This window comes from Hyla sarda, chromosome 5 (assembly GCF_029499605.1).
Source record: "Hyla sarda isolate aHylSar1 chromosome 5, aHylSar1.hap1, whole genome shotgun sequence".
Lineage (NCBI taxonomy): Eukaryota > Metazoa > Chordata > Amphibia > Anura > Hylidae > Hyla > Hyla sarda.
Genome location: NC_079193.1, coordinates 209778679 through 209803847, shown reverse-complemented (window position 1 = coordinate 209803847; position 25169 = coordinate 209778679). Strand labels below are relative to the sequence as shown.

General features: G+C 43.7%; 1 protein-coding gene across 3 annotated transcripts in view; it reads right to left on the bottom strand.

Annotated features, from left to right (window-relative positions):
* GMDS (GDP-mannose 4,6-dehydratase) overlaps positions 1-25169 on the bottom strand; it is a 716505-nt gene that overhangs the window by 545046 nt on the left and 146290 nt on the right. For all 3 annotated transcript variants that reach the window (XM_056521038.1, XM_056521041.1, XM_056521039.1), the window contains 2 exons: positions 6592-6679; positions 4266-4375 (listed from right to left, as the gene is read on the bottom strand). In XM_056521038.1, the coding sequence (XP_056377013.1) occupies positions 4266-4375; positions 6592-6679 (198 nt within the window). The remainder of the gene's footprint in view (positions 1-4265; positions 4376-6591; positions 6680-25169) is intronic.

Here is a 25169-nt window from a genome sequence, read left to right as displayed (position 1 = left end):
TCCCCACCTCATGATGTTCCCACCACCATTTTTCACTGTGGGGATGGTGTTCTTTGGGTGATGTGGCGTCTTGGGTTTGCGCCAGACATAGCGTTTTCTTTGATGGCCGAAAAGATTAACTTTAGTCTCATCAGACCAGAGCACCTTCCTCCATACATTTTGGGAGTCTCCCACATGCCTTTTTGCAAACTCACAACATGCCTTTTTGTTTTTAGCTTAAAGTAATGGCTTTCTTCTGGCCACTCCGCCATAAAGTCCAACTCTATGGAGCGTACCACTTATTGTTATCCTATGTACGGATACTCCAGTCTCTGCTGTGGTACTCTGCAGCTCCTCCAAGGTTACCTTAGGTCTCTGTGCTGCCTCTCTGATTAATGCCCTCCTTGCCCGGTCTGTGAGTTTTGGTGGGCGGCCGTCTCTTGGCAGGTTTGCTGTTGTGCCATGTTCTTTCCATTTGATTATGATAGATTTGATGGTTCTCCTGCAGATCATCAAAGATTTGGATTTTTTTTTTAATACTACAATACAGGAATTTAGGTGCACTACTGTGGTAGATGTGTACAATGACATTGACTATCCCTCAACACTGATGTTCAAATTAAGACATTCGCCAGTATATTCTTATATGAAGGAAATACCAGAGCCCGCACACCAACGCCAAGGTTTCTCAAATGGCACGGGACCTAACGCTAAACCTACCTGTGCGTGATAAGCAAAACAGGGGCCAGTGGGCAATTACGGCAGTATTAAGCCGACTCATAGTCTTCTTCCAGGTACCCTCCAGCGTGGCAAAGGTCCCGTGCCATTTGAGAAACTTTGGCGTTGATGTGCGGGCTCTGGTATGTCCTTCATATAAGGATATACTGGCGAATGTCAGAATTTTAACATCAGTGTTGAGGGATAGCCAATGTCATTGTACACATCTACCACAGTAGTGCACCTAAATTCCTGTATTGTATTATTCTAATTGTTACACATCCACACCTTTCATCTGGTGTAGGATTCTATTGTGGCATTTGTAGTCCGCTGCAGGCATCCTCCACTATATGCATTTTTATGCTGGGGATCGCCCCTAGCAACAGACTACAAGGGCAGGATCTGCTCCCCCAGTATAAATGCACAACTGCATTTGGGGTTGAACACCTTCAGACATTTGAGACCACGTTTTTTTGTTTGATTTTTTTTATAACCTAACCCGGACTTGTACTTCTCAATAACATTGTCCCTTACTTGTTTGGATAGTTCCTTGGTCTTCATGGCAGTGTTTGGTTACTCACGCCTCTTGTTTAGGTGTTGCAGCCTCTAGGGGGCCTTTTAAAAAAGGTGTGTATATGTAATGCAAGATCATGTGACACTTAGATTACACACAGGTGGACATCATTTCATTAATTATGTGATTTCTGAAGGTAATTGCTTGCATCAGAGCTTTTTAAGGGCTTCCTAACAAAGGGGTGAATAGGTACGCACATGCCAATTTTCTGTTTTCTATTTCTAAACGATAGTTTTATTCATATATTTTCTCACTTCAACTGTGTTCTTATCCATCACATAAAATTCAGATTAACAAAAACATTGAATTTAAGGCTGTAATGTAAAAAAATATTAAAAAGTCAAGGGGGTGAATACTTTTACAAGGCACTGTAAAATATATTGAAAGAAAGATACAGATTGTTATAAGATATATATTATAACAAACACATGTACATCTTTAAAATACAATGCAAATCAGATTTATAGCTTACGGTAAACAGACGACATAAAAAAACATTGCCCGGCTATGACCACAGGAAATTTTAGCCACAATGTCTGCTCATCCTGTAATTCATGGTTACACAGCCATTGGACCACAATAATAATCCCTACCCAACATTCCAATCCCACACCGCAGTGCCCTCTAAAAACTTCCACAGAGCAGTATTCTCTGAAATTGTAATGTCATATAATATAATGTAGCCCATTTATTAAATAGACTACTTTATGGAGAGTAGAATTGCGAGAGAGAACCAAATAGAATAAACATTAGAGAGAGTAGAATTGTAACAAATGTATTACGTAACATCTTTTTTTCCCTTATTTGAATTGTTGTTGTTCCGTATCCTTGACAAATGAGCCCTGCTATATCTGCACTACAGCAGTGTTATTTAATAGAACCAAGAAGCAAATACCAGACAGACCACCAATATGGCTGTAAGTTTGGCAGGTTGCCGGATGAAAAAAAAAAGCTGCTACAAGGAAAAAAAATCAATTATATTTGATTACTAAATTATAACATTTATTTATATAGCGCCAACATATTCTGCAGCAGGTAGTTGTCAATGAGGGTATCCATTTAGTCTACAGTTTCAGCTTAAGTCTCACACATTCTCCCTCTGAGGCTATGGAGGTCCTCCGCCGTGAAAGCATCCCCTACGACGATCCTGCTCCTCTACTGCCCCAACCTACAAAGACTAAGTGAGTCTGCCAGCGCCAGAAAACTCCACATAAACACCACCGTTCTCAAACCCAAGCACTGGGATGAAGTTTGTATCTCTGTGCTATAATAATATCTTTTGGATCTCCATATCTCACCAGATGACATCTTCGGCTGGAAAGTATTTAGATGTCTCATATGTGGGCTGACTCTTTTGTTTAGTTTGTCTCCTGGCTTTGTTGTTTTTCCACAATGTTCTCTCTCAATCAGGACCAGGCAAGATTGTTTTGTCCATTATGGGAGACATTTATCAATGTTGGTGTAAGGTAGAGTAGATTTTACCCGTTTGCTTGGTGTATTGTTTGCACAGTTGCTCAATTTACCAAAAAGGTGCACAGGACTTGATAAATTCTGTGAAATTATAGAAACCAGTAAGCTGCAGAGATAGGTTTAAGCTTTGTGCTTTGGCATCTGACATTTTTGTATTTGTCCTATTAGGTGGTGTAGGTTTGCGCAAAAAACACTTCTAAATTTAATTTGCACAAATAATAAATACAGTGCCACTGCAAAAAGTGGTGTACGGTGCATCAAACAGTAGACAACTTTGAAAGATGTTCTACCGAAAATTGCAAAATTTGCAGGATCATTTAGACCATTAAAGTGGTGTAAAGCCAGGGCTCAAGTCCTGCAGGAACGCATGGGAACTGAGCTCCTGCACTTTTTACCCAGGACTTGACCCCTGTGTAAAGCCAATGATAAATGTACCCCTATATGCCTATTTTTTATTTTTTTGTTACTTAGTTTTTTCTTTTCTGTTTTTCCTTGCTTATGTTGCTCTTCGGCCACTCTTCTCTAAGCCTGTCTTCTCTCTACAGCATTAAGATGGACTACCTACTATAAATGGGCAAAAAGCCCGATAAATTACTGACTTTCATGCTAAGGCAGAGGCATCAGGTTAATCATTTCATACCTTTTGTTCTTTTGTCTATAAAAATGTCTTTTTGCTAAAGATTTCTTTCTTCGTTTTCTCGCTCTTCTTCTGCTTGAGATTCTCTTAACGTTACTGTCACTGAGAAGGAGATTGCTATTGCTATCTTTGACTTAAAACTCAGTAAGCCCATTGCATTCTGGTTCTTGTGTGCCCCCTGAATTCTTGCAAGCTTCTATAGTTGTCATACCCAAACCTAATAAATATTCTCTTCTCCCTGCTAACTAGCGTCAAATTTCCTTTATCAACCCTGATATTAAACTCTTAATCTCCGTCTTGGCCAGTCGGTAAAGCTTCCTTCTGTCCAGTTTAATTTACAGTGAGGAGGTGGGCTTTATTGTGGGTAGACAGGCCCCTAATAACATTCACAAGATTTTCAATAGTGTGCAATGGGCCTCCACAACCTCGAGTCCACTCAAGGTATAATGAATTGTTATCAAAAAAGTCTTTGACACTTTCATGGCCCTACCTTTTTGGTGTCCTTATTTACATTGGCTTTGTGGATGGTCTAGCTAACGTTTACTCAAAACTTGCTGGCTATCTTAAGATTCCCTTTCCTGCTTTCACTCCATTTTTTGTTGAGAGACTAACTCACCAAGGGTTTCCTTTATCTCAAGCACTTTTTGCATTAGCAATGAAACCCCTGGTGAGTCTTATTTGCAATAACATGGACATAACTGGGGTAACTATAACTGATTCCACATATAAGGCCAGTTTGTTTGACTACGCCTTCCGAATTCCATCACTCATTTGTCATATAATATGCAACATTGCTAACTATGACCAATTATGAAAACACACATCCTTCATGAGCTAACCTACATTACACCGTACCATTTCGGGACCAAAAAGGAAACAATGACTTACCTTTACATGACTCTGTGCTCCCAGGTTATATATTTCTGTAGGTTTTACTTCATTAATTATTTTCACTAAACACGTACTATCAGTCAGATCCCCATAGTGCAACTTCATGTCTAAAGGTGGGAAAGATGTATTGTTTATAAAATTGTTTAAAAAATATTAACCAAAAATTGCAAAAATACTAGAGTTTTGCAAATGCATTTATAGTCCATAAAAGGACTAATGCGCACATGCCAGATCAATGACACCATATGAATGTCTTCAGCAAATACAGACAGCCAAGTGTTATTCCTGGTGAAAATCCTTTTTTTCTTTTTCTGTAAAAATAAAAGACTGGAGGACAGCGTCTTGCATGTGGTCTCGTTTATTCCCTGGTATACAGTGACCCTCCTTAACCCCTTAAGAACCCCGGGTTTTTCCACTTTTGTTTTTTCCTCCTTACCTTTAAAAAAAATCATAATTCTTTCAATTTTGCACCTAAAAATTCTACTTTGTAATGACATCAGTCATTTTACCCATAAATCTACGGCGAAACGGGGAAAAAAATTATTGTGCGACAAAATTTAAGAAAAAAAGCTATTTTGTAACTTCTGGGGGCTTCCGTTTCTACACAGTACATTTTTATTCTTTATGTCCATACGATTAAAATGATATCCTACTTATATAGGTTTTATTTTGTCGTACTTCTGAAAAAAAAATCAGAACTACATGCAGGAAAATGTATAAGTTTAAAATTGTCATTTTGTGTTCCCTATAACTTTTTTTACTTTTCCGTATATGGGGCGGTATGAGGGCTAATTTTTTGCGCCGTGATCTGAAGTTTTTTAGCACTACCCTTTTTGTATTGATTGAACTTATTGATCGCTTTTTATTCATTTTTTCATGATATAAAAAGTGACCAAAAATACGCTATTTTAGACATTGGAATTTTTTTGCGCATATGCCATTGACCATGCGGTTTAATTAATGATATACTTTTATAATTCGGACATTTCCGCATGCGGCGATACCACATATGTATTTTTATTTACACTGTTTTTCTTTTTAAATGAGAAAAGGGGAGTGATTCACACTTTTATTAGGGAAGGAGTTAAATTATCTTTATTGACTTTTTTATCTCACTTTTTTTTTTTTTTTTTTGCAATGTTATAGCCCCCATAGGGGACTATAACACTGCAGACACTGATCTTTTACATTGATCAATGGTTTCCCATAGGAAACCATTGATCGATGATTCAGCCACTTGACTGCTCACGCCTGGATCTAAGGCACTGAGCAGTCATTCGACAATTGGACACCAGGAGGCAGGTAAGGGGACCCTCCTCGTGTCCTACAGCTGTCCGGGACGCCGCCGCGGATTTCACAGCAGCGGTCCCGAACAGCCCCCTGAGCTAACCGGCATTAGTTTAGTTTCACTTTAGACGTGGTGATCAACCGCGATCTGTGCCGCGCGCTATTAGCCACGGGTCCGAACCGCTATAATAGAACACAGGTACGCCTTGGATCCTTAAGTGGTTAAGGGACCAAACAGATAGCCTCAGCCAGATGGCTGCTCACCTGGTGTAAATAAAAATGTGCCTATCTGAGGAAGGGGGGGGGGAAAACTCCCTGAAACGAGTCATTGTTCTTTAATTATTTTAATTATTCTTTTAATTATTTTATTTTGCTACAATAAATGAGTCCGACCTGGATTGGAGAAATATCCCAGCCTGAACGAATGGCCTATTAACAGGACAAGTCATCAATTGCTAATCAGTGGGGTTTGGAGTGGTGGCCCCAAGTACTGCAGTTCTCATTTATTTGGGAGCCGCACTGTAGTACTTCAATCACTTGTGATTACTCTACACAACTATTAAATCTTCATTAGTTTCCACCAATGTTAGCACACAGGTAAATGGTGCTATCGTGCACCATATACAGCAACTAGGAATGGTTATACCTGGGCAAGTGTGTTACTTCTTGGCGAGCATATGACACCAGATTTGTATGCATTCATAAGAAATGTACTCACGACCACCACGTTCTGGTCTTCTCATATACGTCTTTATTTGCATGATTTCCTAGTAGCTGCAGTGTAGTAACCTGGCACAACCTCTACATAGTTTACGGTTGGTGCTGCAAGCTGCACCCTGGTAATCAGCTATTGATGGCCTATCCTGTGAATAGGCTATCAATAATTTGTTCCCTAGAAGGCCCCTTTAATACATATTTCAAGCATACATGGGCTTGACGGTATCAATATAAACATGTAGGGAGAAATATTTTTGGGAAATTCCCTCTTTTTGGAAAACATGATTACAACAGCATTGTAACAAAGAAATAGTCTTACTTCCTTCTATATGAGCTTGTGGATTCTTGTAGAGATGCTCAATCCTCCCAGTGTTGAAAGAGCTTGATCGACGTACAATGCCATGCACCTGTGAAAGACAAACCATAAAACAAGGTTCATCCCCTGTGACTGACAGGTCCATGTAGATAGTCTTCTTGGAATGTGCAACAAGTCACTCCTGCAATACAGCTCTAAAGCCATAAATTTGTAACGATACCGAGGTGGAATAAAAAAAAGTCGAAAGCTAACTACATATTGTAAGATTACAAGAAACTAATGATTTGTCTGAGGCTGGATATAAGTGTAGAGAAGACAAAATATGACATGCTCACAGAAATCAATTACAACCAGAGAGGTATGCTGAAAATCTGGAGGAAATAATTTGCACAGATATCACCCATGACAATGAAGACCGACATTTCAATTGTAACTTTATTGATATGTACATGTAAATAGAATATAGTAATAGAAAGGTAACAGACACAAACACCAGCATAGAACAAAGGAAAATTCACCCATTGAAAACATTATTTTTCCCTTCAAAAGCCCTGATTAAGTGTTCTCATCTCCTCATGGGTTTTGTGTTAGACACTCGGCAGTCACGTCCAGAGCAGCCCATGAACTGACATGTGTATCATCCTTCTGCAATGTGATGAAAGATTTCAGCTAGAGCTGACAGCAGGAAAAACCACTCTGCCAGTAGACTGGCACTGTAGCAAATCACGCTCACAGCAAACACTCAAAGACCCTCTGCGTAGTGTGGTAGCTGTCGCATTCTTTCCCTTCTGTTTTGTTCTCTCCCTTTAGAAGGAATGTACGCGGAGAAAGAAAAACTTGTCAACTGGCTAATCTATGACAACAAGTATTAATGTAAGGACTGATGAAAGCTGGGGTTGTCTGCTGCTAATACAGGTGTAATATAAACATTATGACAAGCCAAAATGTGTGCAAAAGGGATAATCTGGCTAAGAATGTGAGATAAGATGATCTTTTTGCCTTGACACAGACAGTTAACTCCTTCTAGACAACTCATAGAAGTCCTCATCAACAAATGAGTATTCTTTAAGAGATATTAGGAAAGTTTAGTGCATGGTGGCCTAAATGTGACAAGAGGCACATCATACACGGGGGGGAAGGGGGGGGGGGGGGAGTTTATTCCTTTGTTTACAGAAACTATAAACTTTATAATAAAAATAAACAAATCACCCCAAATAAATCAACTGTATACAAAATATAAGAATAAAATTAATAACCTGAACCATAATTAATGCTGTGACCTTTACAATAAAATATGGTATATCAATTTTTGATTCGCTTTAAAACAAAATACCGTAAAAATAATACATAGTAAATATTATACCATACTTATCTCAGATATGTGGCAAAGGTATAGCTATAAGAGATCTAAAACAACAGCTTCTCCAGTCTTACATAGTTAATATGTTGCTAAGGAAAGTCAGTAACTTTGTTTTTGTCTAATGCCAGAACTATGTGGAATTTAGATTCCAACCAACAATTTCAGGCAAAAAATGTACTTAAAACACTGGAATCGGTATTATCACATAAGAGTTAATAGTTAAAAAATAATTTTTAAAATCTAATTTTAAAATTCTTATTATATAATTTATTTGTTTTTTTTAAACAAAGTGCTATATTTTTAGAACTTGTATGGAAGGTATCAATTTTGCTGTCTAAAATCTCACAAGTTTTCCCCCTTTTATGTCTGTATTAACTACGCTGTAACCAGGGCCACCCCCAAGATGATCATTGATCAGTTGGCTGCAGCATGGTGTAGTGTATTACACCAGCACAATGGTGATTGCTGATGGGACTAGCAACAACAAAAAAAAAAAAAAATTATTATACAAACCACCCAAAAAATGTAATAAAATCAAAAAATAAATATATTTTTCTTTATATCCCTCCCGTTAAAAAAAAGATCCAAGATAGCAGAATTTTGTTAATTCTTCTCCCAAAACGGGGAAAAGAAACCAATTAAAATGTCATTGCCCTCACGGCACCATCAGTTGAAAAATATAAAAGTCATGAATCTTTTAATGTGGCGACACATTATTATCATCATTTTCTTATATGGCAATGTAGATAAAAAGAAGAAAAAAAAAAGCTGTATTGATATTTTCACTATAAGGGGAATGGCGTAAATTTTTTATGCAGAAAATTCATAATATTTTTTTTCCGTTTGACCAGAAAACAAATGAAAAAAAAGGTAATAAAAATGATTCAATAAAATATGTGAACCTCAAAATGGCAGCATTAAAAAGTACAATTAGTCCTGCAAAAAACAAGTTTTCATATGGCCTTGTTAATGGAAAAATAAAAAATAAAGTTATCGCATTTTGAAAGCAACAATGAAAAAAGATGAAGAAAAAAAAAAACGCTAGGGCATTAAAGGGGTACTCCGGTGCTTACACATCTTATCCCCTATCCAAAGGATAGGGGATAAGATGCCTAATCGCGGGAGTCCCGCTGCTGGGGACCCCCGCGATTATGCACGCGGCACCCCGTTTGTAATCAGTGCCCGGAGCGAACACGCTCCGGGGACTGATTACAAACGGGGTGCCACGTGCATGATCGCGGGCGTCCCCAGCTGCGGGACTCCCGCGATCAGGCATCTTATCCCCTATCCTTTGGATAGGATGTGTAAGCACCGGAGTACCCCTTTAAGGCTCCTAAAGGCATGATAGAAGGCGTGTTGAAAAACACAGTGGGTGAGGCAGGATTAAAACGCTGTCCCGGATCCAAGGTAAGAGAAAGACTTTCTATTTCTTTTAAAGTTAAACATGTAACGCGTTTCAAGGGTGAGCTGCCCTCTTCAGACATGGGCAGCTCGCCCTTGAAACGAGTTACATGTTTAACTTTAAAATAAATAAAAAGTCTCTCTCTTACCTTGGATCCGGGACAGCGCTTTAATCCTTCCTAGTCCACCTTGTTTTTCAACACGCCTTCTATCTTGCAACTACATGATGTGAGCAGAGGAAGCCAGCAGCAGCCCACTAAGGAACCACCCTCTACTGCACATCCAGCCAGGATCTGCAGTCACAAAGCTATTCGAGCGTTATGCCTCCAGCTTGCACAACATGATCTTGTGAGTAGGCATTTGTCTGATTACCTTTATCAAGTGCCCGTATATACTTTCACATTGGAGCGCTCTCTCATCCTTTTTTAGCCTAGGCATGAGGAAAGTATTAATATTATACAGAAATAAATCCATTGCAACAGTAATTACCATTACTGTGAAAATGGGCTTTCGGTTTAGCTGAGATCTGTAATCTGTATGGCCATCACAAGGATTTTGGGACATCTAATGTGAATGGTGACCTTTCATCACTCCCTCGGCAGATGATTATGAACAAGCAGGGAGGGCAGGAGCAGGATTAGGCATATTGAAGTCCAACTGCTCAATCCTTTTATTGTTGAAACTAAAAATAATTATGTTTAAATATAGGAATACCCCTCGAACCCCTTGAAGGGGTACTCCTGTGGAAAACTTTTTTTTTTTTTTTTTTTAATCCACTGGTGCCAGAAAGTTAAACAAATTTGTAAATCACTTCTATTAAAAAATCTTAATCCTTCCAGTACTTTTTAGGGGCTTTATACTAAAGAGAAATCCAAAAAAGAAATGCATTTCCTCTGATGTCATGACTAGAGATGAGCGAACTTACAGTAAATTCGATTCGTCACGAACTTCACGGCTCTGCAGTTGATGACTTATCCTGCATAAATTAGTTCAGCTTTCAGGTGCTCCGGTGGGCTGGAAAAGGTGGATACAGTCCTAAGAAAGAGTCTCCTAGGACTGTATCCACCTTTTCCAGCCCACCGGAGCACCTGAAAGCTTAACTAATTTATGCAGGATGAGTCATCAACTACCGAGCAGAGAAGTTCGTGATGAATCGAATTTACTGTTAGTTCGCTCATCTCTAGTCATGAGCACAGTGCTCTCTGCTGACCTCTGCTGTCCATTTTAGGAACTGTCCAGAGTAGGAGAAAATCCCCATAGCAAACATATGCTGCTCTGGACAGTTCCTAAAATGGACAGCAGAGGTCAGCAGAGAGCACTGTGGTTATGGCATCAGAGGAAATGCATTTCATTTGGGATTTCTCTTTAGTATAAAGCCCCTAAAAATTACTGGAAGGATTAAGATTTTTTTAATAGTAGTGATTTACAAATCTGTTTAACTTTCTGGCAACAGTTGATTTAAAAATAAAGAGTTTTCCACGGGAGTACCCCTTTAATGACACGACCTATTTTGGCCTTAAAGGGGTCCTCCACCCCTAGACATCTTATCCCCTATCCAAAGGATAGGGGATAAGAGGTCTGATCGCAGGGGGTCCCGCCGCTGGGGACCCCCGCAATATAGCATGCAGCACCCACCTGTATCTGCTTCCGGAAGCGCTGGAGGTTCTGGCTCCCGTGTGACGTCATGCCCCGCCCCCTCAATGCAAGTCTATGGGATGGGGCATATCACACCCCCTCCAATAGGCTTGCATTGAGGGGGCAGAGCGTGAGGTCACAAGGGGGACGGAGCCGTGACGTCACAATGCCCCGGCCCCGTGATCGACAGTAATCAGACCCGGAGCGAACACGCTCCAGGGACTTATTTTAACGGGGTGCGGCATGCAAGATCACGGGGGTCCCCAGTGGCAGGACCCCCGCGATCAGGCATCTTATCCCCTATCCTTTGGATAGGGGATAAGATGTCTAAGCGACAGAGTACCCCTTTAATGACCAAGGCTAATTTTCTAATTTGGCCTGTCACACATTAACTACTAATAACTTTGGGATTCTATAGCTTTATCCAAGTGATTATGAGATTGTTTTTTCATGAGACATTTTACTTTGGGTTAGTGTTAAGTTTTGGTTAATACCTTCAATTATAATTGGTCAAAAACTTAAAAACTTAAAAAAATAAAAAAAACAAGCATTTTATTTTGCAATCTGCTACTAAGAAAGATAGTGAATCAATATAAATTAGCAAATAAGTCCCATTTACAATATGTCATCATTACAATATTGACATCATTTGGTGAATGTATTTCTATTATAGGGCTTTGCATTGAAAGGAGATTTTCGAACTCGGTTAATTTCTGAAGTGGATTTGAGAGGCCTGGATTCTGGAAACCCCCTTATATCACCTCAATTCGAAATCTGCACACCTCAAAGAAGTCACAACAGTATTTAGAAACATTGTTAACCTTTTAACCTTTTGTCAACTTTATTGCAAATTTTAATCCTTTTTTTTTTCTTCAACACAGTAAGTATTAACAGAAATTTTTCAACTGAATATTAATTACCCCTAGTCTGCAGTTCTTAAAAATATCTCATGTGTGTCCCTCGCGCGCCGCCCGACTCGCACACAGACCTCAGAGATAAAGGAGGGCCACATGGATTTAGGGGCTTACTTTTTATAAGAATGTTAATGAAGCACCATATTCAGTTCAGTCAATGTTTTGGTGTTTACCATTTGATGAAAATAACATGTTATTTTCATTCTGGAGGTCGTTACAATTATTGCGATACCAAATTTTTATATATTTTTTTCCCTTTGAACAACAAAATTATTTAAAAATAAAAGAAAGCAAAAAACTTTTTTTGTGCTGCCATATTCTGACATCATTTTTGTTATTTTCCATTTTGTGGAAAAAAGCTGTAGTTTTCTATTACTATGACTATTATGGAGTACATATAACCTTTTAATCATTTTTTATAAAATTATTTTTTTTTGGGGTGGGGGAGGCAAGAGGAGAAAAAATTATTCCGTCATTTTTTTTAATTTTTAATAGTGTTCACCATGTGGTATAATTGACATGCTATCTTTATTCCACAGGTCGGTATGATTATGGAGATACCCATTATATATACTTTTTATGTTAACAAAATCAATGAAAACTATTTTTTTCCTCTTTTTGTGTTGCCATATTCTGACGGCAATAACATTTTTATTTTGCAGCCGACCACATTGTGTGGAGGCTTAAATTATTTTTAACAGGTAACATTTTTGCATTACATACTACCTTTTAATTTTTTTTCTGCTTTTTTTTGTCCCTTAGGGGAATTAAAGCTGCACTGTTCTGATCACTGTTAAAGGTGTACTTCAGGGGGAATTTATTAATTTTTTTGTTTTAAATCAATTGGTGCCAGAAAGTTAACCTCTTAAGGACAGAGGTCATTTTGGCCTCAAAGGATAGGGGATAAGATGTCTGATCGCGGGGGTCCCACTGCAGCACCCCTTTGTCATTACTGCACAACGCAAACTCGCTCTGTACGTAATGACGGGCAATATAGGGAACGGCGCGTCGTGACGTCACTGCTCAGCCCCTCGTGACGTCACGGCCCGCCCCCTCAACACAAGTCTATGGGGGGGGGGGGCGTGGCGGCCATCACGCCACCCTCCCATAGACTTGCATTAAGTGGGCGGGCCGTGACATCACGAGGGGGCAGAGCCTTGACGTCACAATGCTCCGGACCCTGTATCGCCCATCATTATGCACAGAGCAAGTTTGCTTTGTGCAGTAATGACAAAGGGGTGCTGCAGTCGAGATCCCAGAGGTCCCCAGCAGTGGGACCCCCCATAATCAGACATCTTATCCTCTATCCTTTGGATAAGGGATAAGATGTCTAGGGGCGGAGTACCTCTTTAAGGACCAGAGCATTTTTTGCACATCTGACCACTGTCACTTTAAGCATTAATAACTCTGGGATGCTTTTACTTATAAATTTGATTCCAAGAATGTTTTTTCGTGACAAATTTTACTTTATCATAGTGGTAAATTTTAATCAGTTCTTGCATCATTTCTTGGTGAAAAATTCAAAAATGTAATGAAAAATTAGAAAATTTAGCATTTTTCTAACTTTGAAGCTCTCTGCTTGTGAAGAAAATGGACATATCAAATAAATTATATATTGATTCACATATACAATATGTCTACTTTATGTTTGCATCATAAAGTTCACATGTTTTTATTTTGGAAGACATCAGAGGGCTTCAAAGTTCAGCAGCAATTTTTTAATTTTTCAAAAAATTTTCTAAATCTGAATTTTTCAAGTGGATTTGAGGGGTCTTCATATTAGAAATACCCCATAAATGACCCCATTATAAAAACTGCACCCCTCAAGGTATACAAAATGATATTCAGAATGTTTGTTAACCCTTTAGGTGTTTCACAAGAATAGCAGCAAAGTGAAGGAGAAAATTCAAAATCAAAATATTTTACTCTAACATGTGCATGTAGACCCAGATTTTGAATATTTACAAGGAGTAAAAGGAGAAAATGCCCCCCAAAATGTGTAACCCAATTTCTCTTGAGTAAGGTAATACCTCATATGTGAACGTAAAGTGCTCTGTGGGTGCACTAGAGGGCTCAGAAGCAAAGGAGCGACAATGGGATTTTGTGAATTTTGCTGAAATGGTTTTTAGGGGGCATGTTGCATTTTGAAAGTCCCTATGGCTCCATAACAGCAAAAAAAAAAAAAAACATGGCATACTATTTTGGAATCTACACCCCTCAAGGCATGTAACAAGGGGTAGAGTGAGCCTTAAAACCCCACATGCATTTGGCAACTTTTCGTTAAAGTCGGATGTGTAAATTACATTTTATTTTTCACTTATGTTTTTTTTTCCCATATTTACTATTTTTACAAGAGGTAAAAGGAGAAAATGCCCCCATAATTTGTAACCCCATTTCTTCTGAGTATGGACATACCCCATGTGTGGATGTAAAGTGCTCTGCGGGAAAACTACAATGCTCAGAAGAAAAGGAGCTTTTGGAGAGATAATTTGTTTGGCATGGAAGTCGGGGGCCATGTGCGTTTACAAAGACCCCATGATACCAGAACAGTGGACCCCTGCCCACATGTGCCCCCATTTTGAAAACTACACCCCTCACAGAATATAATATGGGGTGCAGTGAGCATTTACACCCCACTGGTGTTTGACAGACTTTTGGAACAATTACATTTTTCATTTTCACAGACCACTGTTCCAAAAATCTGTCAGACACCTGTGGGGTGTAAATGCTCACTGTACCCCTTATTACATTCTGTGAGGGGTGTAGTTCCAAAATGGGGTCACTTGTGGGGGGGGGTGTCCACTGTTCTGGCACCATGGGGGCTTTGTAAACGCACATGGCCTTCAATTCCAGCCAAATTCTCTCTCCAAAAGTCCAATGGCGCTCCTTCTCTTCTGAGTCCTGTAGTACACCAGCAGAGCACTTTACATCCACATATGGGGTATTTATATACTCAGAAGAAATGGTGTTACAAATTTTGGGGGGCTTTTTTCCTATTACCCCTTGTGAAAAATAAATATTTGGGATAACACCAGCATTTTAGTGAAAAAAAAAAATTTCATTTTTGACTAAAATTCTTCAAATACTTGTGGCTAGTTAAGGCTCACTATACCCCTTGTTATGTTCCTTAAGGGGGTGTAGTTTCCAAAATGGGGTCACATGTGGGTGTTTTTTTTGTGTTTATGTCAGAACGCTGTAATGATCAGCCACCCCTGTGCAAATCACCTCAAATGTACATTGCGCTCTCACTCCTGAGCCTTGTTGTGCGCCCACAGAGCATTTTAGGTCCACATATGGGGTATTTCGGTACTCAGGAGAAATTGCGTTACAAATTTTGGGGGTCTTTTTTTCTTTTTTTTACCTTTTACGAAAATGAAAAGTATGAGGCAACACCAACAAGTTTTTTTTTTTTTTTTTTTTTTTAACAATAACATGCTGGAGTAGGCCCCAACTTTACCTTTTCATAAGGGGCGAAAGGAGAAAAAGTTACCCCCCCCCAAATGTTAGGCATTTTCTCCAGAGTACGGAAATACCCCATGTGTGGCCCTAAACTGTTGCCTTGAAATATGACAGGGCTCCGAATTGAGAAAGCGTCATGCGGATTTGAGGCCTAAATTAGGGATTTGCATAGGGGTGGACATAGGGGTATTCTACGGCAGTGATTCCCATACAGGGTCCTCCAGCTGTTGCAAAACTCCCAGCATGCCTGGACAGTCAATGGCTGACCGGCAATAGTGGGAGTTGTTGTTTTGCAACAGCTGGAGCCTCCGTTTTGGAAACCGTGCCGTACCTGATGTTTTTCATTTTTATTGGGGAGGGGGGACTGTGTAGGAGTATGTGCATATGTAGTGTTTTACTTTTTATTTTGTGTACTGTAGTATAGTGTTTTTACGGTACATTCACATGGATGGGGGCTCACAGTGAGTTTCCCGCTGGAAGTTTGAGCTGCAGAAGAAAATTTGCTGCATCTCAAACTTGCACCAAGAAACTTAAATTCACATGAGGGGTGCAGGGCAAACCTCCAGCTGTTGCAAAACTACAACTCCCAGTATGCCCTTTGGATGTCCGTGCATGCTGGGGTTTGTAGTTATGCAACAGCTGGAGGTACACTGGATGCAAAACACAGAGTTTGTTACTAATTCAGTGTTTCCCAACCTGTGTGCCTCCAGCTGTTGCAAAACTACAACTCCGACAGACAGCCGATGGGCAAGCTGGGAGTTGTAGTTTTGAAACAACTGGAGAAAAGTTTGGAGACCACTGTGTAGCAAACTGTAGCCCTCCAGATGTTGCAAAACTTCAACTCCCGGCATGCCCAGACTGCCCAGGCATGCTGGGAGTTGTAGTTCTGCAACATCTGAAGGGCCAGATGTTATAGAACTACAACTCTCAGCATGCCTGGACTGCTGAGAGTTGTAGTTTTGCAATATCTGGAAGAGCACAGATTGGAGACCACTGCACAGTGGTCTCCAAACTGTGGCCCTCCAGATGTTGCAAAACTACAACTCCCAGCATGCCCATGACAGCCTTTGGCTGTCTTAGGCATGCTGGGAGTTGTAGTTTTGAAACTCCCAGAAGCAGCAGTGAAGATCACTTTACAGCGATCTTCACTGCTGCCTCTGATGCCGCCGCTGCCTTCTCCACTTGCCTGTCGCCACTGCCTCCAACACTTGTGCCTGCCGCCGGTCCCAGGTATGTACCGCAGTCCTCCCCAGCTCTTGGGATCCTCTTCCCTCGCTCTGCCCGACTTCTAGGGGTGGGCAGAGCAGGAGAAATTAACTTTAACCCCCCCCCCCCCCCCCAGTCAGATGAGACACTGTGATTGTTGACCAGGACCAGCCAAAGATGGTCCTGGGGGGGGGCTTGCAGAAGTTGACTTCTGCCAGTTAACCCGTGCGATGCCGCGATCGCCGGGTTAACTGAATGACTTATATAAACATCATGATGCGTGAACTACCAGCATAACATGACATTTATATAATCATTCTGCGGGAAGGGGTTAAACAGATTTAGAATTTACCTGTGTGTGACGGTGGCCTCACAATTGTTCTGTGAATATCACCCCAATATTTATTTTAACAGCATAGAAAATAGCTTCTATCTCGGGATTTCCCAGGTTGCAGTGCAATCGAGATCTAACATCACTAGTCAGATAATCAGAGAGAGCCTGTCCTGCTTCAGGTTCCCAACAGCTGTAGGCACCCTGATTAGAAAACACTGTGTTTGGGGGGCGTGGCGTGACGCCGAAGAAGATGGCCGCGTGGTGCTAGGGCTCCGCTGCCACGAGGTCCACTGCCTGCTACATTAGCTTGCAACACCTTCTGCTTTATGGGAAAATCCTCACGGAGGACCCCTAGGAGACCACTTACTACTGCCCACCCACCTTCAGCCTCCGGGGGCATTAGGAAATACCTGGGACCGGCACTCACTGCGGGACCTGCGGCCTTAACCACCGGGGGAAGCCCTGCCTACAGCCTCCGCTCCCGGCCCGGACCTCCGGTACCTTCTCCTGCACAGGCTGTGCACGCCACCCCGCGGGACCTCCCGGACCCTGGTGCCCTCTGCCTACCTGCTTCCGCCGACGGACGGCCCGGCTCGTCATCCGAGACTGCTGCTGTGGGGGTTGGAGTCCTGGATTCCTCGCGGCTCCCTGCGCCGGAGAAGGTGAGAGCTGAAGACTCAGGGGCACAGTTGTGCTCTCCCTGGCACGAATCCTCCTGCACAGTCCTCTTCTACTCCCAGCCCTCCATCTCCTCAACGCAGCCCTCCACATAAAGGGCTGTGGGATCCCCCTATCTCCACCTGGGCTGCTATTGTTGGGGGATCCTCCATCTCCTCCCCCCTGCCTCCTGTCCTACCTGCCCCCTCTGTTGTGGAGGCACCCCTGCCGGCCTCCCCAGGGGCCCTGCAAGCTACCCTGCACTGGGCTGCTCCCTCACCCCTCCTGCTCCTGGGGGATTTGGGTGACTCCTTAGCCCATAAACCACCTGGGGCACCCCACCTGCTCACCCCACTGCAGGGGTCTGGCGCAACTGATTCCCTGGCGGCTGTGCCATCTGCTGCTCGGATGCCTGGCTCCCGCTCACGCCCTGCGGGGGGGGGGGGGGGGGGGTATCCTCGGCTTGGGATGACACGCCTGGAGTGGATCTGGAGCCCTCTGGCCGACCGGCTCTTTCTCCAGCTCCTATTGATTTTTCTAAGCTTTTATCGCTCATTCCATCCAAGGAGGACTTCCGCTCAATTGTTGCTGAAGTCAGAGACGCCTGCCGGGTGGAGATAGCTTCTATGCGTAAGGATTTACAGCATGTCTCTGACCTGGTTGAAACGCTGGAGGAGACCCATGATTCTACCAGGGACTATGTTGCGCAACTGCATTCCACGATGGCGGCTCAATCGGAGTTCCTCAGTGATATGCATAACCATCTAGAAGACCTGGACAATAGGGGCCGCCGCCACAACATCCGTGTTCGGGGTCTCCCTGAAACTACTCGGGACGAAGCCCTCCTGGGCACACTGGAGGCTATCTTTAACCTTCTCCTTGGTGAATCCCCTCCTGTATAGATTATGATGGACAGGGCCCACCATGCTCCTCGCCCCAGACCTGCCAATGGCCCTCCCAGGGATGTCATCTGCCATGTCAATGACTTTCGCCTCAAGGAGACTATTATGGCAAAAGCACGTGCTCAGAGATCCTTTAATTTTAATGGGGCCCCCATCCAACTGTATAAGGATCTCTCTTGGATCACTCTTCGAAAAAGACGCATGCTCCAACCACTGTTGGCCATCCTTAGGCAACATCAAATTCCATACCACTGGAGCTTTCCTTTTGCCCTGCAGGCTCGCAGGGATGGACGCTCTGCTGTGTTACGGGCTTACTCGGATATTCCGGCCTTCTGTTCTGCCTTGGAGGTTCCTGTGCCCCAGGTGATGGACTGGGGACTTTCCCCTCCCCCTCCACCTCTTCCTCCTGTGTGGCAACCGGTTCGTCGCAGACGGTCTGGTAGGAATGGGAAGTCTCCTGTCTCTGACAAACCTGGCACTCCTCATGCGCCTCCAGTGACCTGAGCGTGAGATGCCGGCTGATTCCTGATTGTGAACTGTGCTGCATCCTGTTGTGTCTTATGGACTGCCCCTTCCTTTCTGGTTGTTCCCCTTCATGTGTTACTGGGTGGTAGTGGTTCTCCTGTACATTTGCATTTCTTAGTTGTTGTGGTATTTGCATTTTTTTACTTTTTTTTTTTCATTGCCTTTGGCATGACCTCGTGGGGTGGTCCTTTTTGTGTCGGCTTTTCTTCCTTGATGGCGTTCTCTCATCTCCCCACTGAGGCCTTCCCAAACGCAGAGGTGCCCTTCGGGTGCCTGTATGTTCTTGTATTACTTCTGATTTATGCCTCCTCGATGACCTTTTGGTTATTGGTTCAGTCCTTATTTTCCTGTTCTTATCATTATTTGTCTTGTTTTTCGTTGTTTGTCCTGTCTTCCCGTCTCCTTTTGTACCTCCCTTTTCTCCCTCCCCGTCCCTACTTCTTTTTCAGGTCTCTGGAGACTTCTGAGCCTTCCTTTCCCCTTCGTTCTGGTGGCGGAGGCTTCCGGTCCTGGAATCTCCTGTGCTGTCTCTGGGTAAGCTTACTCTCTACTTTAGCTTTAGTGCTTTCCTACATCCTCGACTATGGCTAGATGTGTCTCACTGAATGTGAAGGGCCTCAACTCCCCCTCCAAACGGCACCTCCTGCAACGGGAGTTGGTAACGCAGAGGGCTGATATCGTCTTTCTTCAGGAGACACATTTAGACCTCTCTGGCTCCTTTCAATTCCTACATCATCTCTACCCACTTGCTTTCTTGGCCTCCTTGGGGAGGAAAAAGGCCGGGGTAGCAATCCCCATCTCGAGATCCTGTCCCCTCCAGGTCTCCTCTTCTTTCCTTGACCCTAATGGGAGATTCGTAGTGGTGGAGGGTTTTCTGGGTGGAAAACCACTTCTATTGTGTAATGTGTATGCCCCTAACACGTCTCAACTACCGTTCTTGCGTTGGGTTCTCACGCGACTCCACAAATACCCTCCATAGGCCTGGCTCCTCGGAGGGGATTTTAACCTTATTTTTTTCCCCCACCATGGATCGCCACTCTGCTCTGGGTGCTCCGGTCCCCCCGACACAGCTGCGCCTCGCTACTTTGTTCCGACAGTTCATACGTTCCTCATCCCCGTATGATTTATGGCGGATTAATCACCCCACTGATAGATCGTTTTCGTTCTATTCCCACCCTCACAAACTGCATACGTGCATTGACTATCTTTTTGGCAATTTACCCATGGTGAGCATGCTCTCCTCTGCTTCCCTAGATCCTATCTCATGGTCTGATCATGGCCCTCTGCTTCTGTCATTTTCTCCCTTTTCTCGGCACTATCATTGGCGTCTCAACGACTCTTTGCTTAAGTCTCTGCCCTCCCGAGAATCGATCCAGGCCTCAATAACCGATTACTTTTCCCTCAATCAGGGATCTGTCTCTTCTCAGGCGGTTCTTTGGGAAGCTCACAAATCGGTTGTCCGAGGGCATTGTATTGCTCTGGGCTCCCGTCTCAAGCGTGATGGCTTGGCCCGGTATCGAGAGTTGCAGACAGAGATTCGTTCCCTGGAAACTGACCGTATCAATTCCCCCTCTCTTTCGATCCTGAGGCGTTTGGTGGCGGCTCGTGCCCAGCTGGGCGAGCTGGCTCTCCATAAGGTGGAGCGGCAGCTTCTTTATGCCAAGCAGCGGTTTTATGCGAAGGGTAATAAGGCCCATACGCTTTTAGCTAGACGTTTAAGGGACCGAGCTGCCGCCCAGATGCCCTGAGCTTTGAAGGATCCCTCGGATACTCTCCACTATCACCCAAACGCTATCTCTCGCCTCTTTACTGACTATTTCTCTAAACTTTATTCTCTCCCTTCCCAACTCCCCTCCGACCCTAGGGAACGTGATGCACTTCTGAACTCGTTTCTTTCGGAATGCCATCTCCCCTCTCTCATTTCCGCGGACCGCGACATGCTTAATGCACCGGTCCCGCTGGAAGAGGTGCTAAAGTCACTTCCTTCAGGGCATTCACCGGGGCCTGATGGGTTTACTTCTCTTTATTATAAAACGTTCTCTGCCTTGCTCCTTCCTCATCTGGTTTCTCTTTTCAACTCTTTTCTGGGGGGGGGGGGGGGGGAGGGGGTCCCGCAGTCCTTTGTGCATTCTCTGCTCACCCTGATTCCTAAGCCGGGGAAGGACCCGCATGACTGTTCTAGCTACAGGCCCATTGCTTTACTTAATACGGATCTTAAGCTATTTTCTAAGGTTCTGGCTGCCCGCCTTGGTTGCCTCCTCCCATCTCTTATCCATAAAGACCAGGTGGGCTTTATCTCCCGCAGACAGGGGGGTGACAACACGAGGCGGGTGGTTAATTTAATTGATCTTGTGAATAGGCGATCTGAACAAGCAGTTGTCCTCAACTTGGACGCGGAAAAGGCCTTTGATAGATTGGGTTGGCCTTTCCTCTTTGCCACTCTTAGAAAATTTGGGATCACGGGCGCCTTCCTCACTGCACTGCGGGGCCTCTACTCTTCTCCCACGGCCTCTCAAGCTTCCCCATGCCTCCTCTCAATCTTTCCCTATCCATAACGGTATTAGGCAAGGTTGTCCGCTGTCCCCTTTGATTTTTCCCCTATGCATTGAACCTCTTGCTGCCATGATCAGGGGATCAGCGGACATCACGGGGGTTACTCTCCACGATAAGGTATTTAAAATTTGCCTCTTTGCTGACGATGTCCTCCTCACTCTCACTAAACCTTTACTCTCTTTGCCCAACTTATAGGGTCTTACGTTCCTACGGTACTGTCTCTGGCTAGAAGATTAACCTCTCTAAAACTGAAGTGCTACCTCTGAATCTTCCCCCACCTCTGTCTGCACAGTTACGGGCTTCCTATTCCTTTCGGTGGTCTCCCTCTGCTATCACCTATCTTGGCGTTCGTCTCACCTCTAGTTATTCTTCTCTTTATTCTACTAACTATACTCCCCTATTCCAGCAGCTACGTGCACTGATGGATAAATGGCGAACTCACTACATCTCCTTTTTCGGTTGTGTGGCGGCAGTCAAAATGACTATTCTTCCCAAGTTACTATATTTTTTCGAAACGCTTTCGGTCCGTTGTCAGCATTGTCAGGCTTTTCAGTCTGCCATTTTCCGCTTTATTTGGGATGGTAAGAGGCATTGCCTCCCGATGTCGGTTATGCTAGCGAGTAGGACAGCGGGGGGTCTCTCTGTACCGGATGTCACTAAGTACTATTGGGCAGCTCACCTACGTCACCTGGCTGCATGGTCCACATACCGGGCATACAGTCGTTGGATGGAGGTGGAAAAACTATGGTTGGCCCCGATTCACCCCAATAAATTTTTATGGAGTCGCTCTCCACCACCCTCTCTCTCTGGCCCCTTATTAGGCCCTATAGCCTTGTCTCGGTATGTCTGAGGCTATTGCTCTAGAAAATTTCGTCTCTTTTCTCGTGTTTCCCCCCTGCAATCTTTCCTATACCAGGACGTCGCTGGCGACGTCCTGCGCGGCGCGTGCAATGACGTCACTTATAGCGTGCACCTCCGCCAGCAAGTCCCCCAGGCAGATATAAGTAGCGCAGGCCGTGTGAGTGAGTGAATGTGTGTGTGTGTGTAGCGCAGGCCATGCAAGTGAGTGAGTGTGTGTGTGGCGCAGGCCGTGTGAGTGAGTGAGTGAGTGTGTGTGATGTAAGTAGCGCAGGCTGAGTGAGTGTGAGTGTTTTGGGGTAGTGCTTCCTAATGTGGGGAATTTATGCTACACTACCTAATGTGGGGAATTTATGCTACGCTACCTAATGTGGGGAATTTATGCTACGCTACCTAATGTGGGGAATTTATGCTACGCTACCTAATGTGGGGAATTTATGCTACACTACCTAATGTGGGGAATTTATGCTACACTACCTAATGTGGGGAATTTATGCTACACTACCTAATGTGGGGAATTTATGCTACTCTACCTAATGTGGGGAATTTATGCTACACTACCTAATGTGGGGAATTTATGCTACGCTACCTAATGTGGGGAATTTATGCTACGCTACCTAATGTGGGGAAACTATGCTACCTAATGTGGGGAAACTATGCTGTGCTATCTAATGTGGGGGAACTGGTGCCCACTTAATGCAGATTAATGTGAGGTGCAGTGCAATTTTATGGCATAGTACTTTTTTGGGGGGGGAGGGAGAGGGGGCCCAGGCACATTCTTTGCACAGGGGCCCTCTGCTGTCCGTGTCCGCCCCTAGTGCCAGGCATAGGCTGCATCCCTCTATATAGGGGTGCAGCTCCATCCCCTCAAAGAAATCTCTCCCCCTGCCAGGCTGGTCCATCACCCCCCTCCCCACTCCCGCCCTGTTGCTGCTTTCAAAAGAAAAAAAGAACAAGTGCAGTTCACACAGCACTTCTTTCCTCACTGCTCCTGCCCAGCAGCATTGTGTGCGCCATTGAGACGCACACAACATTCAATATGGAGTGACAGGAGGAGCCAGCAGCTTCATTCTGTCACTCCAGCCCGGGCTTCCTGTGTGGCAGCGGCTTATCAAGAGGCTGTCCGCATAGACAGCAGAGAGAAGAGGAGCGACAGCAGTTGCAGGGGAACGAAGAAGAGGGGAGTGTTTTTTTTTTCATGCTATGAGGGGATAATATAAGATGGCGGCAATATGAGGGGGGTAATATACAATGGAGGGCAATGTGGGGGGCCTAATATTCTTTGGGGTAATGTAAAGAGTAGAATATACTATGGGGTAATGTGAGGGGCATAATAACCTATTGTTGCAATTTTTGGGCCTGCTAATCTATAGGGACAATGTAGGGACCTAATACTATACAGCTGCACAGAGGGATCTAATACTATATGGGGCAGTGTAATACATATAGGTGGTTTGTATAGAGTTGAGGACTTTGTTGTAGCGAGAAGCCTAAAATATTTGTCTGGCAGATTCGGTGGAGGCGAGTTGTAATCGGGAGAAATCTTCATGATGACCCAGGACATATGGAGAAGAAAGAGAAAAGTGAACGACTCCGATCAGAGACACCCCTTTGAGTATGTACCTGTAATTACTTATATGGTCTACAGCAGGGGTCCTCAAACTGCGGCCCGCGGAGCGCATTTACCCGGCCTGCCGGGTGTTTTTGCCTCAGGATATCCCTGTGCTCCGAAAGAACACAAGGATGCCTCTGTTAAGTCCCTGCGGCCCGCGTTTACTTTAAAATCGCGGGGACCGCCGGGAGCAGGCGCACGCAACGACGTCACTGACGTCCCATGCGTGCGCCCATGGCAACCGAGAGCAGAGGAGCGGAGAAGAAGCAAGGTCGCACGCGGGTATTAGGTAAGTGTTTACCAGCGGTGCGTCCCTGCTATGGCCGGAGCGGTGGTCGGAACACTGAAATGGGGCAGTACACAGGCATACAGCCTCCAGCCATACTGTATGGCTGAAGGCTGTATGCCTGTGGGGGAACATACTGCCAACGTAATTTGGGGGACTATACTGCCAGCCTAATGTGGGGGAACTACAACCTAATGTGGGGGAACATACTGCCAGCCTAATGTGGGGGAACATACTGCCAGCCTAATGTGGGGGGACTATACTGCCAGATAAAATGTAAATTTGTCTCTGTGAAGGAAGAGAAATAACGTGTTGAAAAACATACTTTTCTCTCTAACATTTTATTGGAGTTGAAATATTACCCATATTTTGACACTATAGTACCAATTTTAGTAAGAACACTTAATTTATCTTTGCAGAACAGATTAGTGCCCCCTCCCCTCAATCCAGATGGGAATATTTAATTGTCCAAGAGACAAATCCATCAGCTTGCACAACTTATCTCTGTTTCAACCTCAAATGAACAGTCATCTTTGCCAAAAGTAGTGATTTGTACTTTCCCAGCCACTAAGACTCCTAATATCTGATCCTAAACAGAAGCTGGAATACTGGTGAACAACAGAGCTGGCTGCCCTGTATAACCCTATATTTGCTGGAGAAGCCAAGGATACAGTTAGGTCAGTCACTTACTAGCTTTTAAATTCAAAGCAAAATGCTGCCTCTTAACACAGTTTCACAAGTGAAATTAAAGGGGCACTATGGAGGGAAAAAAATCAACTGGTGCCAGAAAATTATAAAGATTTGTAAACTATCTCTACTTAACTATTTAACCCCTTAAGGACGCAGGACGTAAATGTACGTCCTGGTGAGGTGGTACTT